This window comes from Pogona vitticeps, chromosome 3, assembly GCF_051106095.1.
Source record: "Pogona vitticeps strain Pit_001003342236 chromosome 3, PviZW2.1, whole genome shotgun sequence".
NCBI classification, from domain to species: Eukaryota; Metazoa; Chordata; class Lepidosauria; order Squamata; family Agamidae; genus Pogona; species Pogona vitticeps.
The window spans coordinates 45120016-45136845 of record NC_135785.1 but is presented as its reverse complement, the minus strand read 5'-3'; the positions used below and the strand labels follow the sequence as shown (position 1 = coordinate 45136845).

Here is a 16830-nt window from a genome sequence, read left to right as displayed (position 1 = left end):
GGTGAAGACCCATGATGGATGATACAAAAGGCTTATCTAGTCCAGCCTTTTGTTCTGAACTGGCCAGCCATTTGGTGATGGGAAGCCAACAAGAAAGACAAGAGTGCAACAACACCCTTTGCCTTATGTTCCCTGGCAGCTGATTTACAGAGGCATATAACCTCTCTGGCAGTATACTGGAAGGAATGTTTGTCTGGCATGACCAGCAGTTATTGACAACCTTATGCTCCAGAAGTTTGCGTGATTGCCTTTTACAGCTCTCTAAGCTGGCAGCCAGGCATAAGTACATCCTGAGGCAGTGAATCCCATAGCACCATTCCAACACTTCTCTTCTTCTAAAAACTGGAAATCACATATTCATATCTGCTTTAAAGGAAAATGCTGGTAAATACAGTCATAGACCTACTGCAGCCCTTCTGATGCCTCCCATGTGTGGTGGACAAAAAAACCTACATGCTGGCTGGAGATAATGGGAGTCATGATCCAACTCAGCTGGCGGGCATCAGTTAGTCGAAGGCTGATCTTCTCCCTGGCTCCTGTTTTTGCCCTTAGATTCAATTCCATAATGTGCTATTTTCATCTTTTTAAAAATGACACAAGAGCTAAATATCTTTTTAGAAAACATACTGAAAGCAAAGCAATATATTTGCTAATATTAGACAGTGTTGGCAGGATGTTGTTTGAGAGAGAATTTAGAAGTGTAAATGAGAAAATAAGGTCACAGTGTGTTACGTATATGAGTGCTTGTCTCTTGCTACATGAAGTATTTACCAAACATTTGCAGGCAGTTCTCTCAGGGTTTCATTACGAAAGATGCAAACATTCTGTGAGAGGAGCATTCAGAATGAGCTGTGTTGGGCACATGGCCAATGATGTATTGCCATTTGCATCTTTTGTTCCACTTACAGATATGGCCCTTGTGACTTATTGTTGTCTCCATTCTCAGCACTCATTCACAATTAAAGATTGCCAATATGTGGCCTTCCAGCACCAGGAGCTGAATTGCATCATGTTTGTTAGATACTGACACTTTCTCACTGCCTGTTCCATGCTTCCTCATCACTGCAGCTAAGTAGAACATCTTCATTATCAATCTCACCAATGAGAAAACAGAAAATGACATTCGTTTCCATTGTAGCCAATCTTTCTCAATCCTCCATGTCAGTTTGTTTATTCTGGAGAAGGTAACTCTCCAAAGACCCAGTTCATACAAAGAGACCAAGGTCATGCTATTTTAAAGAGCGACGATTCCTCATTCATTTCTCTTCATTCAATGTATACACTTCTATAAAGGGTAGTACAAAGCATATCTGACTACAGATATAGCATATCTGAGCTACAGATTTTGTGACGGGGGACTTTTTGGGTATAGTGAACACACACACACACACACACACAAGTCTGTAAGCATATTTATAGGCTAGTTAACAGAGTTCATAACATTCTATTGATATAACGAATATTCACAAATTTTCTTATTCACAACCAAAAAGAGTACCATGACACATAAAGACACTCTGTCAAAAAGAAACTCCTGCCAACTACTGGAAGATTTGATTTGATTTTTTTTTACTTCACTTAATTTTCATTTTTTGCTCCTGCATAAGGCTAAACAACATAGTACTATAATCCAGTAGCAGCAGAAACAAAAACTGTAGTATTTGGCCACAAAACCTGTTTATTTTGTGAAAAGTCTGTTTTTGTGCAGAATACAGTATTTTTGTGCAAAATGCAAAAAAAGCACGAAAACCCCTCGACTTACCCAGCAAAAAGAAAACAATTTCCCCATTCATAATTGTGAGCATGAAATAAGAAAATATTTACGTATCTACATGAATCAGGAGACCAGATGACACCTTCTGACTCAACAGGTTCATTCAATGTTACAACAGCATCATTGGATCAGCCCACTGGAGATGGTGTTGGTCTCACTTTGCTAAAGCACTCTCTGGATGGTTTACAACACAATTACATAAACGACAACTCCCTCCTCCGCATACTCATATTACCAACCTTGGAAGGATAGAAGATTGCGTCAACCTTGAGCCAGCTAACTGACCATGCTCAAACTTGAACTCAGATCATGAGCTTCACTGCAGTATTGCAGTTTAACCATAAATTATACCCATAATGCTAAAGCAGAAGTGTGCAATTTGCACAATCCCAGTGGTTGCCCACATCCATTCTTGGACCTTAGAGCATTATACCTGGGAGAAAAATCTTTTCACTGGAAATGGCCTCTTGTGCCCTCGGTTGGCCATTTATTTTGAGACAGCATCATCCTGCGGCCTCTAAGAAATAGCAAAAATGCATCCCATGCCCCCAAATAGCATAAGTGGACTTCTGAGTCCCTTAAACTTTGAGCTGAGAGATAGGAAGACCAAGGATACTGCACTTCTGCCCTATGGGCTCCCCTCTGTGTGCAGCCCATAGGCCACACTCTGCTCACTGCACGCTAAATACATGCATGAAGTCAGCACCCCCTCCATGTGCATTCTTTTCTATAACTCAGTACAAAATACAATGGAGAAAGGACACAAAATATCTGCTGCAGCACTATTCCCTAAGGCAATTCAATCTAAAATTGTCAAGGACAGCTTTACTTTAAGTACCCCGAATATATTCCATGACAAAAAGGAATACAGCCTCTTCTCTTCCTGCCCTGATTGTGGAATACCCTATCCATGAAGGTGTAAACTGTGCCAATATTACAATCATTTCAGCATCAGCAAAATAATTTTTTGCTTGTCCAGGCATTTACACTTTAATTTGTGGATATTATTTTTTCTCTTCTTGCTGCCTTCTCTACTTGGTTATGATTCTGCTCTTTTATTGTTTGCTTTTTGTCATAGTAGTAAATTTGTGCTATTTTAAGCATGCTTTTCAACACTGCTCTAAAACCTACCAGGATGAAAGCTCCTTTTTAAAACTTTTAATAAAATTGTGATTATTAGGGCAATCACCAGCAGGTGCTAAATCGTGCGTCCTAATAGTGGTACCAGAAGAAATTTCTTCTTTTCTTCTTCTGCATGCGTCAGCCCTCTATGCTGCCTAAAACTTAATTCTAGAGAATTTTGCAACCCTGAAGATGTGGTTTTGAATGTGTATAAGTGGACACCCTTATTCCTTGTTCAGCTGGATCCTGCCATTCTAACTGTAGTATGCTGCAGTTGGATATGTTCAAGGAAATCATGCCCACAGCTCAGCATCAATAATCGTTGCCTTTGTCTCATTTATTAAGCTGTGTCACATATGCTGCCTAATTTGGGTTGATGCAGATACTGATGGGTCATCATAATCTTTGTCACAAGACAAGCAGATGCTGGGGGGGAATCCATCTTGGAGCTACAGCTGTCAAAGTTGAACTAAGGAGTGCACAGTTGTAATTCCTCAGTTTACACCAACTATGTTGGCCTTGACACTGGGTCAATGTGGCGATACGTTACTGGCAGAAGTGGCAGCTATTGGCAGAACAGTGTAGGGTTAGCCCCTTAACAGCAGCTTAGTCGCTGTTCCATCTCAGGAAGACAGTTCTTTTGTTGACAAGGCAACAGGCATCAAACAACATCTGAGCAACTGGCAATCTTACCTTTACAGGCCACATTGTTCTCAGGCTCAAATCCAGCCTTGCAGGTACACCGGCCAATAGGAACCATCCACTCCCCATCACCATTGCAGTACAATTTAATCGGAACATCCACCTCTTCAGCATTGGGAATGCACGTGCCCCGTGCAATCACTAGGGAGGTGCTTTCGGCTCCTGTCATTGTCTCTGGGAAGATGGCAAAATTCTGCACCACACTGGGGCATTTCTTAAAGAAGACCCTTACTGACAGGAGGGACATGCATGCCCCATAATCCTGAAAGGCAAGATAGAAGCCATTGCGATTGAGGGGACCAAAGCTCCTCACCTCTGTGTTCACTTTCATCAGCCTACCACCAAAGTCCACCTGTGAGAAACTCTCATCTGCAGCAATAGTGTCCACCTTGAGGTAGGGGGCTTCTGTCCAAAACGCTGACTTCTTGGTGGCGATGACAGAGTCTGTTTCATAGTAATACAAGTTGAAGGTTTCCTTGCAGGAACCAGGGACATTGGGAAGGCTGCTGCAGTCCCGCACGGTGAAGCGCATCTCTGTGTAAATACGGTGTGCACCCCGTCGGTTTATGAACGTGGTGAGAAGCCAGTTATTCTGGTTGGGCTCAAAGACATTGCACACTTGGTAGGTACGGATTGTGTTGAGATTCTCATCATAGCCACTGACTTCTTCCCACTGTATGGGGCAAAGAAAAGGAAAGAAAGTTGGAGATTAGATAATTAAAAATAGTGGTGGTGGGGAAAGAAAGACAGAGATAGAACTTCAAATTACAGAGCAATTATTCACTACAAGCTGGCAGGGACACATGGTATTAGAGGAATAAAATGTTCTACTTTCACTTATTCAAACATGAGAGATATTTCTAATATTATGGTCTGTTTAAATACCCATGAATATAGAAATAGACAATGAAAAACAAAGTCAATAGTCTATGAGCTCTTGACCCAGTTTTACACACACACACACACGCACACACACACACACACACGTAAAGGCCAGCAAAATGACATGTTTAATTTTTATTCATATGCTAACCCTCCTCTTGTAGCTGATGCAGCTACAAATCGTCTCATGTCCTGAAGAGTCTATGAAAAAGATTTTCAAAATCAACAAATTTCTGCTTTTCTGGTGCTTTGGCCTCTTTTAACCTCTAACTGCCAGAGCCACTGTAAGCCTGATGCTTTTCTGAGAAACTCACTCATCATGGACAAAGCTGGCAAATATTTAAATGTATTTGTAACAGAAAAACAAAAACAAAATAGTGATCCAGAATTAATTTCAAAGAAATTAACAAGCTAGTCTAATACAAATTATTGCACATTAACTGGTGATTCAGTAATTGTTTTAAAGTTATACGATATGTGATTCCTTTAGTAAACAGAAAATATTTTCAGCTTAAATTGTGGATACATTATCACATGGAAAATCATATATCTGTCTCAGAGAAACTGTGTTCATTATGTTATTTGCATTTCTGCATCATCTTTCAGTTTCAGGCTCTGAAAATAAGGTTTGGAGTTCAATTCTTCACTGTGCCTCCTTGACAGGGGCTGGACCTGATAATCCATAGGCTCTGCAGTTCTAAGATGATGATGATGATAATGATACATGAGAGCCAGTGCAGTGTAGCGTATAGAGCAGTGTTCCCCAACCTTGGGCCTCCAGATGTTCTTGGACTACAACTCCCAGAAGCCTTTGCCACCACCTCTACTGGCCAGGATTTCTGGGAGATGAAGTCCAAGAACATCTGGAGGCCCAAGGTTGGGGACCACTGGTATAGAGTATCAGACTCTGGAGACCTGGGTTCAAATCCCTGCCTGGTCACAGAAACTCAGTGGGTGGTGACAAGGGTAAACCAATCTTAAAACAACTGATATAACTCCAAAACCCTATTAGAGTTACCATACATCAGAAACAATATGAGACCACATATTACATGCAAAGGGAGACACACACATCAAAATAATAATACCAATGAACATCAGAAAAGAGATGGCAATATCTAAAATAGAGAAATAGTTGAGCTAACGTGCTTAGGAAGAAATCTCCTTGATGAGAGAGCCCATGTGGTGTTGAACAAAGAGTGTCAGATTAAAACTCAAAAGACTTGAGTTCAAATCACTTATCAACCATGGAAACTCACTGGGAGTGGGGGTAGCAATGATAAACCTTAAAAACTCTGTTAGGGCTACCACGATGACACACAACCACCACCATCCCTCTTTGAACTAAAATCCAGCAGTAAGTTATAACTGGAGTAGGCCAATTCAATCAATGGGAATTTGGTGACTCACCATTGTAAGTTCCATTGGTTTAAAGAGCCTACTCTTGCTGTGACTTACTACTGGATTTCAGTCAGTGGGATTTGCTTCTGAAAGATATATTCATATTATTCCATTCCAAGCCTTCAGTCCTGTACACTTAGAATATGAAAACTGTGATCCTCCATATGCTTAAGACTTCAACTTCCATCAGACTTTTCAGCCATCAGAAATGATGAAAATGATGTGACATTGCAGTCCATCAACTTTTGGGGCCTCATACCTTTGTTATAAACACCGAGCCCCATGGCATGCTTGGTGTAAACCCCAGTGGTGAACTGCCACAAGTTAAGAAGTTAGTGTAGGTTTTGCTGTTGTGCACTGGGTCACATGACTTGGAGCGGAACATCAAATGCCTACTACTACTGACCTCTTAACTTAATCCACCACTGAGACGAATGCCAATTACATTACTCCAAAATAAAAATGCAACAGGATTTTGGTGACGACGACTACTACTACTATTACTTCTGCTGCTACTGCTACTAATACCTTTTGGTTTTGCTTTTGTTATTACCAGAGACAGATATGAGGAAGCCGAGAAAATCATTGGAGCAGATGAACTTTTTTTAAAATATACACTGTGTGTTTGGTGGGCAAACTGCACTAAATTGCAGAGCTGCAAAGAAATCAAAATGAATGAAGATATTCTTTTTTTAATAGCAGGAGGAATGTGTTGAGGACTTATTTCTTGCAAGTGCAGGGACATGTGGGTGAGTATATAAGGGAGGGTGAGAGATTAGGATCACTTTGATAGAAATTACATCAAAACTGTAATGAAAAACTAGAGAGGAATCATCATACTGCTTTCTTTACAGGGCTAGGGCAAGATTTGAAAGTAAGAAAACCCAAATACGCAAGCCGTGCTTCAACGTAGCTGGCTACCCACCTAGCCAGGTGACAGGAGATTTGAGTGTACCATGATCCTCCAGTCTGTATTCCCAACCTGAAGGATCTGAAGGAAGTATCAAGATGGTAGAAGCACTGGCGTGAAGAAGCTGCCCCAGTCATCTGCTCTATACCAGGTTTCCAGAAGAAGAATCTGTTTTAGTTTGCCCACACGAGTTGCCAGCCTGTCTCACATGGAGCTATCCAAGGTGCTGTCTGTTTTACTTGGACTTTGCCTTACTTGACATGTGCTTTCTGCCTTTAGCCTTGCTGTATTAGAAGGCTGGTAAATGTGTGACCTCCAAAAATTATGAAACTGCAGCTCCCATTATCTCTAACTGATGGTTGTTATAACAGCAGCTGCTTATCTCAAAGAGTTTCCTCAAAATTCCTGGGGCAAGGAGAAAACTTCAAAAAGACTTCTAGATTGTGAAATTATAGTTCTCAAGTTCATCAACCAATTCTGATTCAACTACTCCATTCAATTTAGACATAATTAAAAATCTGGATTTCCTTCCAAATCTCCTTACAGGTGCTAAATTAGCATGGACAAACAAAAAATATAAAAATTATCACACCCACTGTGTTATGAAGAGGCCACTAATCTTATTGTGATGAGTGCAGAAACATTGGTGGTCTGTTATTACCTTATGTTATTACCTGTTTCATGCACTTTTGGACCTAGTGTTGTACAGGGACCTGCTTCATTCAGTCTCTAGTCTATAAATGTTTATGCCACAAAAGAGCCATTAATTATTTCAGATAGGCATCGGCAACCCCTGACATTTTGGATAACAACCTACAGAATCTAAGGTCAGCTTAGAATCTAAGCCCTGACTAGGGCTTATGGTAGCTGTAGTGAAAAACATCTGGAAAGCATGAGTTTGCCTACCACCAATTTAAGGTGCACACAGCTCTTGGGTTTTGCTGCTATAGCCTAATGTGGCAGCCATGGGAAATGGTGAGCAGAGAAATGTCAGCAGATTTCAACAAGGGTGGAAAGTGCTTCACTCTGATTATGGCTATGTGGGGAGAATTCCTAGCTTAAGGGCACTAAGCTACTACAAGCTAATTTCAAACATTATAGTGAAAATCACCTCTGCTAAATACCATGCTAGCAATTCCAGAGCTCTCCCCCTCCTTGTCTCCATCTGCTAACATGCTACAATACAAATGTCTTTTCTGGTATAACAGTCCTGGAATAATGAGGCTATTGAGTGGGTGTTATATGATCATAAATGCAGGAGGAGAGGTCATTGATGAAATCAAATATGGGAAGTGGATGTGGGGAATGATACTGCTGTCCACATGTGGCTGAGGGAAGAGGGGAAAATGTGAGAAAACTTGCTCCAGGCAAGGCTCTCCATTTCTCCGTTTTATGAATGGCACATCCATCAAAACTGACAAAGAAAAGTGTGCCAATTTGGAGGTGGATTAATGAAAGGGCATTAATGTAATGTTGGCTACTGTGGAAATTAAGGGGCAGGGACAATGTGTGCCTGGGCTTATGATGGTATGAGAAGCTCACAGCCCAATTTACAAGCCCTCCAAATTGCATTGTGTTTACAAGCTGATTGTTTGCCACGGCATTATTCATACAGCAGCCTTTAAGTGCTGCTCTGGATGCGATGCATAATTCCAAGGTGCTCTGGTGCCACTGAAGCATGAATTAATGGCTGTATCACAGTATGTGATCAGAAGGATTTTTTTGTGGAGATGAGAATATTACATATGTAAGCAGAACTGTATGGTGTGAAATGTTAGACTGTCATGTAGATGAGCTGACAGCAGGTGCGAAATGAATCGAACATTATTATGTGCACATTAATATACATATTTTTATTATATGCATAAAGGCTGAAATCCTGTTGTCCAGTGATGCAAATGATGTAACTTTTAGAGATAACTTGCTTTTAAGTTAAGAAATCTCTGCAAATCTTATTTGTTACATGCAGTGATGTGCAACAGATAATGTCTATGGAAATTTTTATGGCAATTCATTTCCAAAAGTTAAAAGTCTTTGAACAACAGGATTTATGCTAGCAACATCAAGGTTTTTTTTTTTTCCTCATTCCATTTAAAAAAAACCAGACACAGTCTTTCCTCATTAAACTGCATTTCTGGAACAAAATTCTGATTAACAGAGAAGTCTCACAAAACTGTAATGTGACCACCAGTCAACCACTACATCCTTTCTGGATAGCAATAACAACTCCACTAACTGGTATATGTGCAACAATACATAATTAATTGAAAAGCATGTACTTTTATAAACATACTTTAATCTTGGATTTTATGACAAGTGCATCTGTCATAACATGCTACAATACAAATGTCGGATGAAGGCATTGTTTCTAGCCACTGTAGTAATTTTTTTATATACAGTTTATCATTCATTCAAAAGAAAAAATCCACAATCCCACAAAGAGTAATATTAATATATTGTGTTGACCACTATAAATGCAACTTCCCCTCTTGTATCAGCACAATGTTTAAATGGAAGAGCAGAACCATTGTTTAATGGTTAAAACTGCAGAGATTATCAAGGTGAGTGAATGGGGCTTTTAAGCAAGTTATCTATATATTTCTTCCTTCCATATATACAAGTAACTAATTCAAAGGACCCAGTAAAAGTTCTTACTAAGGAATTTGGGTGACGATCCTGAGAGAAAGATGGTATAATTAAGAAATTAATTAATCAATTAATTAATTAATTAACTGACTGACTGACTGACTGACTGACTGACTGACTTCAATAAGTAGATAGCATTCTTCTCTGCAGGACAAGATAATAACTCTGACGTGAGGAGTCCACCTGGTTCCATAGTCCATTATACACACCATGAACATAAGGAAAGTCCTGCTGGATCCCAATTCAAGAGTCTACTGACTAGCATCCTGCTTCCAAGACTGCATAGCCAAATGTCTCTGAGAAGCTCACAAGCATGGTGTGGAATCAGAAGTCTAAGGCCCCTCTTTGGCAGAGTAAGCATTAGGGGGCCATAGCACAGTAGGACTCATCCCCTTTTGAAGTAAGCAAGGTAAAATCAAGCCACTGAAGGACTCTCTCTACTCATATTGACCTCTCCTCATCTCAAAATCATCACCCCAGACCCTTCTACAGATGCCTCCTAACACATTAGATAGATAGCTACAAGGCCTTCCCAATAGTCCCATCATTCTATGGAATGGATTCCCTAGAGATGCTTGTCTGGCACCTACTTTACCATTTTTGGAGCATAACATAGAAAACAAAATGTCTCAGGCCTTTTAAGAAATGTTTTCTGTACATTTAGATGTTACCACTTTATTAGCTAGCTGCTGATTTTTTATTTTGGCTTCATGTGCTGTTACTAGTATTCTTTGCCACTGATTTTGCTTTTATTATCTAATTTTATTATCTACACATTGTTTTATTGTTTGTATTTTTCTAATTCCTAATGTTCTGTACACCATCCACAGAACTCTTGGACATTTCTCAGGCAGTCTGAAAATAAAATATGAAGTATAAATTGAGATGAAATACACATTGTCATCTTGACAAAGAGGAATCATATAAGACCATTACATCCAAGGTATACCATTAAGTTCTCCTTGTTGTTTCTCTTCTATTAGTGGTTGGGCCATTAAGTCCAGGGTTCTAACTGCACTATCAGAATCAGGGTATTGTGGCCATTTCCTTCAAGGTTTGTTCATCTGCATCTGGCATTTGGGGAATCATGCACTGAACACAAGAGGCCTAAAGCCAATTGCTAGCCACATCTGGAATTAGATCTAATAAATCAATTGCTGAACAGAAAGTCAACACTTGCACACATCTCATTGATTTAACTGGTCTACACTAGATGGGACCAGCAATTGGATTTAGGTTAGAGTTAAATAGTCACTGCTGCAAAGATCTTGAAATAATTTATGGATTTCCCTAACACAGTTTCAAAGCTACCCAGGTTAATAACCATTTCCAGATTGTGTGACAGTATTTCGAGTAACTTTACAGTGCTCAAAAAACTATGTACTTCTTTGGCTCTCTAGACAAACCTCTGCTACTCAGATTTACTCCAGATGTTTAAGACTGCCATTCCCACCAGTCCCAGGCTACAAAATATATGGAGGATATCAAGCTGAGAAAGGCTTTGGCACACTTTTTTTTTTTAACAATAAATCATTGTTACAAAGACTACCTTATAAATCTTTGGTAAGGAGGTTGCTTTGTTGAGTATTTTTCTTGGAAGTTCAACCCTTTAGCCATTTAAGAAATCCTGGGTACAGGCTGTTTAATCCCAGTGGTGTTAATTTACAGTGTCTCAGTCTTTATCATTTCTAGTTTTGTAAATTAATCCAGACCTTACTTAAAAGTATCTCAATTTTGAGCAACTCCCTGATTTCATATCTATGTATTTAATTATCACATTCAGAACTTATGCAAAATGCATGGACAGGGAAAGAGTCAGATCTGACTGACTGCAATTCAAACTATTTCATATTATGACTTGTTCTTCTGGCCACTTGTTGGAGACAGGAAAGGGATCTGACACCGTATCCTTTCTAAAACATCTTTGCTAAGAATAATTGTGGGAAGAGAGCAAATTTAGAGCATATCCCTCTATTCAGTTTAGTGCAGTTCCCCACTTGCACTGCAGCCCCCTTTGACACATCTCTCACTGTTCTGGAGAGACTCTTACTCTCCAGAAGAAAGCTATCAGGAAACAGTGGGCTGAAGCTAGAAGAGAACTATAGGGAGACCAATTGCATCAACTGTCTTCACTTACATAACTAATAGATGAGAGACTGGCTGGGGGATTCTGGGGTTAATGGTCTTGAAAAAATAACTTTTCCAAGCCCAGAGTAAACATCTGGAAAGCTTTGCAAAACATTGATCATGTTGACACTCCTGCCTCTCCACTGCCATTCTCCATTTGGTATGGCTCAGCACTGACTTGCCTATAGGGATGTCCTTTAAATATCAAAACCTCATCTTACAAATGTTACGCATCTGCTGGAGCCATTCTTACCATAATGATGTGATTGTAAAGGGACTGACAGTTTTCCAAGCGGTGTATCAAATATAATGAACGTGAGTACGATACAGGTCCATTAAACTATAATAAGGATTATATTAATGAATGACATGGTACTTCTGTGTGGCTCTCAGTCCATTTTCACAGGCTCAGAGAAGACTGGCAGATAATTGAATTCTACATTCTTATGTGCCGTACAAAACCAACAGATTACACATAGACATGATTGCCAGCAGGGATCCAAAGAATGTTCTAGTTTGGTTGTTGTGGGTTTTCCGGGCTCTTTGGCCAAGTTCTGAAGGTTGTTCTTCCTAACGTTTCGCCAGTCTCTGTGGCCGGCATCTTCAGAGTACCAGAGCAGAGAGTGCTGTCCTCTGAAGATGCCGGCCACAGAGACTGGAGAAATGTTAGGAAGAACAACCTTCAGAACACGGCCAAAGAGCCCAGAAAACCCACAAAAACCATTAGATCCCGGCCGTGAAAGCCTTCGCGAATACAATGTTCTAGTTTAATTTTCACATTTATTCCTATCAATATCATTAATAAATTTAATCACCATGCACAAGGATTTTTAAAAAGCTTGAATTCAATATACTGCGTGTTTGTTGTTTTTTAACACTGTGGTTAGGCCTAAAATTAAGTTCAATGTCAGAGAAGGTATCTAATGTACACTTCTCATTTTTATCCAACCCACTGAGAATCCTACTGTCTTCCCTGGATGGAGGGAACCTATTGACAAGCAGATTACTGTATTTTACTTTTCTTTCTCAGAATAACTGAAAAGCAGCATGTAACTTTTTGCAGGACAACAAAGGGAGCCCAATAGGAAGTACAGCATTTGCGCTGTCAGCTTTTTGGCTGAGTGCAAAAACTGGCAAGAGAGGGTACTGCTTACAACTCAAGTGGCACTGTCATAGAATGTCCACCGAACTAGTACTGTGTGGATTCTTCAATAACTGAGAACCAGAATGCCCTCTCCTGGTGCCTGAGGGATAAAATAAAACCCTTTTCACCTTAAGTTTGTCAAGGTGTCCTCATATGGATGCTGAAGTTAATCCTCCATCTATGACAAATGCAGATTATGTAGCATTTCTTAGCATCTAGAGGTTATCAGGTACTTATTTAAAATATGTATCTATTGCTTCTCTATTTGAAATATCCAAAATGATAATCATGAATGATAATAATCTTATAAAACACTCAAAATTAGTAATGTATGACTTATTAATTTTATCTGAAGCATATGTATCAGAGACAGAGTTCTAACTCCTGACCCCTGACGATGCCAGCCACAGAGACTGGCGAAATATTAGGGGGAAAACCCCTCCAGAACACAGCCAAACAGCCTGAAAAACCTACAACAACCATTTGTATTGCCTTAGAATATTTTTCTCTAAGATCATTTGCTAAAATATAAAGAACAATACCGAGAAACAGTAACATCCAAAAGCAGAAAAACCTGTCTATTCAGAGCAGCACTCACTATAATGGACTGAAGTATTCTAGCCAGGATGTCTGGAAGTTGAGCCATGTCAACTGGACTTCTTTCTTATTCTCAGTCTGAGAAGAGTTGGTACGAGACTCCTGATATATGGTCCATATTTGTTCCATTCCCCCCTGGTCTGAATAGATTCGTTAGATGGACAAAGGATGGGGGGGGGGGGGTTAGTGAAAATCCCACTTCTGCAGTCTTTCTCCACCCATTGCCATGGCTCCTTAACAGTTGTTAACAGTAGTTTTTCTGGTGGGTGTGGTCCTGATCTTTCTTTCTATTCAGACCAGGGGGAAGTGAAACCAATGTGGAGGATATATCGGGGTCTCCTGCCAATTCTCCTCAGACTGAAGAAGCTACTTGGATGAGTAGCGAAATGTTTCAACCTCATAAGAAGTCCAGTTGCCATGATTCGGCTTCCAGATAAACTCACCTGGATGACTGAGAATCTTCACAGATAGTAGCCAGGATGTTATAAGCATGTGGATAATAATAGCATGGCTATCTCTTGTCTGGGAGAGGGGAGAGGGGGAAAGGATTGTGTTATGAATGGTAGCAAAGACAGAAAACATCCAAAAACCCAGAAGCTGAATCCATTTATTCACGATGGAAAAGTATTCTTCCCATGAATAATTCTGCACATCTTAATTTTAAACACACATTGTCTCTCTGGCTTCAGAGCGGTTCCCTAAGTATTGAACATTTAAATGCAAAAAAGGTGGAAGAATTAAGACACCAGATGCTTTAAAAATCCCCAATTTATTTCCTTTGAGACATTTAGGAAAAATAACAAAAAGATATGCCTTTGTGTTGACTTTTTTTAAAAAATGGATTACATTGTGTTGCTTTTGTGCTGCATAGGTTTCTGTTCCAATTAGCATTTCAAGGAAAGCTGTGAAATTTTCCATAGGTCAATGATTTGGGAATAATAGCTGTGAAGTATAGCTTTCGACAGAGCTGATTTGTTTTTGTTGGAGTCATAATGAAATGGTGGCAGATATAAAAGTTTTATAGCCTGAATTTATCACTTTGATAATAACTGGAGTTTCATTTACATGGGTGACGGCAGGTTTAAATGTGAGTTTAGGAGTCCGTTCAGATCACTACTGATCAAACAAGAGGAACCATTGGCAGGCACTGTCTCTGAAGCCTTGTGCACCTCAGTAGCAGAACTGGGAAACGTTACTTTTTTTGGACTACAGTGGACCCTTGACTTACAGACGGCTTGACTTACAGACTTTTTGAGTTACAGACTTCTCTGGCCGCAAAATTTCGGTTTGACTTGCAGACTGAGATTTGACTTACAGACCAGAAAAAAACCAAAATGGAACAAAAATGGCCTGTTACGGGATTAATCGGTTTTCAATGCACTGTAGGTCAATGGAGACTTGACTTACAGACTTTTTGACTTGAGAACCGCCTTCCAATACGGATTAAGTTCTCAAGTCAAGACCCCACTGTATTACTCCCAGTGTCTCCTAGCCAGCTTGTATTTTTCCCCTCCTTAATGCTCCAGAAACAGCAGAAAAATGTCCTCCACATCTGTGCTTGTTTGACTATATTACTGAATGTACAGTCCACTGAAGCCCAGTTTGGCTTTATGAACATGCTTAGAAGGAAGTGCTTAGGCTTGTCTCCTCTATCATCAATTTCTTTATGCTTTTAGTACCACATCTGAAGAGAAAAACTTCTTGTTCCCATGTAGGCTTCTAGATGAAAAAGAAAATCTGGAAAATCTGGGTTCTCGTTCATGTGTAGAGCTTAAACATAAACAAAACCCTCCATTTAGACTCAGCACTGAAAGCAAGAAGACGTGACAACAGAAGGAGCAGGCGTAGACTCTCCCCTTCTGAAAGTGTGCTCTTAGTGCCTAATTCAATAACACCTGAAGGATATTTTGTGGAGGAGAAATTGAAAGCAGTCTCACATCAGGCTTTTGCAGTGCCACGGCTCTGCCACATTCACAAAATCTTCTGGGAGTTTTAGACCATGTTCTCCATTCACTTTATCTTCCCTCTGCTTCCTCAATCTTTTTTTTTCTTTTCATGAAAAATACATTGAGGAAAAACAGATGGGATATCTACACTGCACCTTCTAACTGGTAGAATGATAAGTCCTCTATTTGGGAATGCATTGTTTCCAGATAATGGCCGATATCCTCCCGCCTAGTTATGCCAGTGAAACACAAATGGAGTAACTTTTGGAGGAGAATTGTCTGAAGTTCAGAAATCAATACAAGCATTACCTGTTCTATACTGAGTTAGGTAACTCTGTGCAACTATCAATTTTTACGCTGTACGATACATGAAACTTCCATACCTGCCATCAACTTGGTTTAAGCCAGTCCTCAGTCCCACAGAAACTGAGCTCTCCAGGCTATTCACCAACCTATGCCAATGCTAGGCTTCCTTCTAACTACAGGAACCCAAGGCTCTGGGTTATTTACATGACGGCTTAAAGCAGCTAGGACTGGAGTTAGCTGGTATCATGTCCCTTTCACTCAAGAGCAACACAGGTCTATAAAATATATTGCATTTATTAAAAATGCAGATTTGGTTATATAGGATTAAAAGAAAGCAATAGGTATAGCTAAAAAAACCACTCCAGCAGTTCAAACACATAAGAGATAATATTTGCAACACCACCACAAAAAATAGAATCAACTTCCCACTGTAAGTAACCCTATCCCTCAACTTGTTCTTGGGACTCAGATAGAAACAGCAAAAGCAGCTCACAGATTACCTGCAATCAGAGGAACTAACCTTGAACAAGCCACCCCTCTTATTATTATCAGGGACGTGGTGGTGCTGCGGGCTAAACCGCAGAAGCCTTTGTGTGCTGCAAGGTCAGAAGACCAGCAGTCGTAAGATCGAATCCACACAACGGAGTGAGCTCCCGTCGCTTTGTCCCAGCTCCTCGCCAACCTAGCAGTTTGAAAGCATGTAAATGTGAGTAGATAAATAGGCACCATCTCGGTGGGAAGGTAAAATAGCGTTCCATGTATAGCCGCGCTGGCCACGTGACAACGAAAACTGTCTTCAGACAAACGCTGGCTCTACGGCTTGGAAACGGGGATGAGCACCACCCCCTAGAGTCAAACACAACTGACTAAAAATGTCAAGAGGAACCTTTACCTTTACCTTCTTATTATCCAGGAGGCCACCCCCTTATTATTCAATCCAAGTGCTGGGTCCAAGGGATGTGGAGGGTGAGCTATATCATCCTCTAGCTTCTTAAAATCACTTACTGTACTCTTACCTCCTCCCAACAGGAGACACACAGCTGCACCAGATAGCAATTAGGTGTCCTTGAAACTATTCTGACTTGCATAGCCATTGCAGGCCAGATAGCATAGGAGCTTGCTCAGCTTCTGGGGGAAAATGTTTCATTCAGCTGTGGAACAAACAGCAAGCAGCCAGCTAAAACATATATGGGAAGTGAACTCAGGCCTGAGTTTACTCTGAGCATTAGAAGCTGATTTCATAAAAGTTACCTCATCTGCATAGTTATGCAAG

At 40.2% G+C, this 16830-nt stretch overlaps 1 protein-coding gene across 8 annotated transcripts in view; it reads right to left on the bottom strand.

Annotated features, from left to right (window-relative positions):
* The window catches only part of EPHB1 (EPH receptor B1), a 436605-nt gene that overhangs the window by 264836 nt on the left and 154939 nt on the right, over positions 1-16830 (bottom strand). For all 8 annotated transcript variants that reach the window (XM_078389291.1, XM_020786358.3, XM_078389288.1 and 5 more), the window contains exon 3: positions 3590-4271. In XM_078389291.1, the coding sequence (XP_078245417.1) occupies positions 3590-4271 (682 nt within the window). The remainder of the gene's footprint in view (positions 1-3589; positions 4272-16830) is intronic.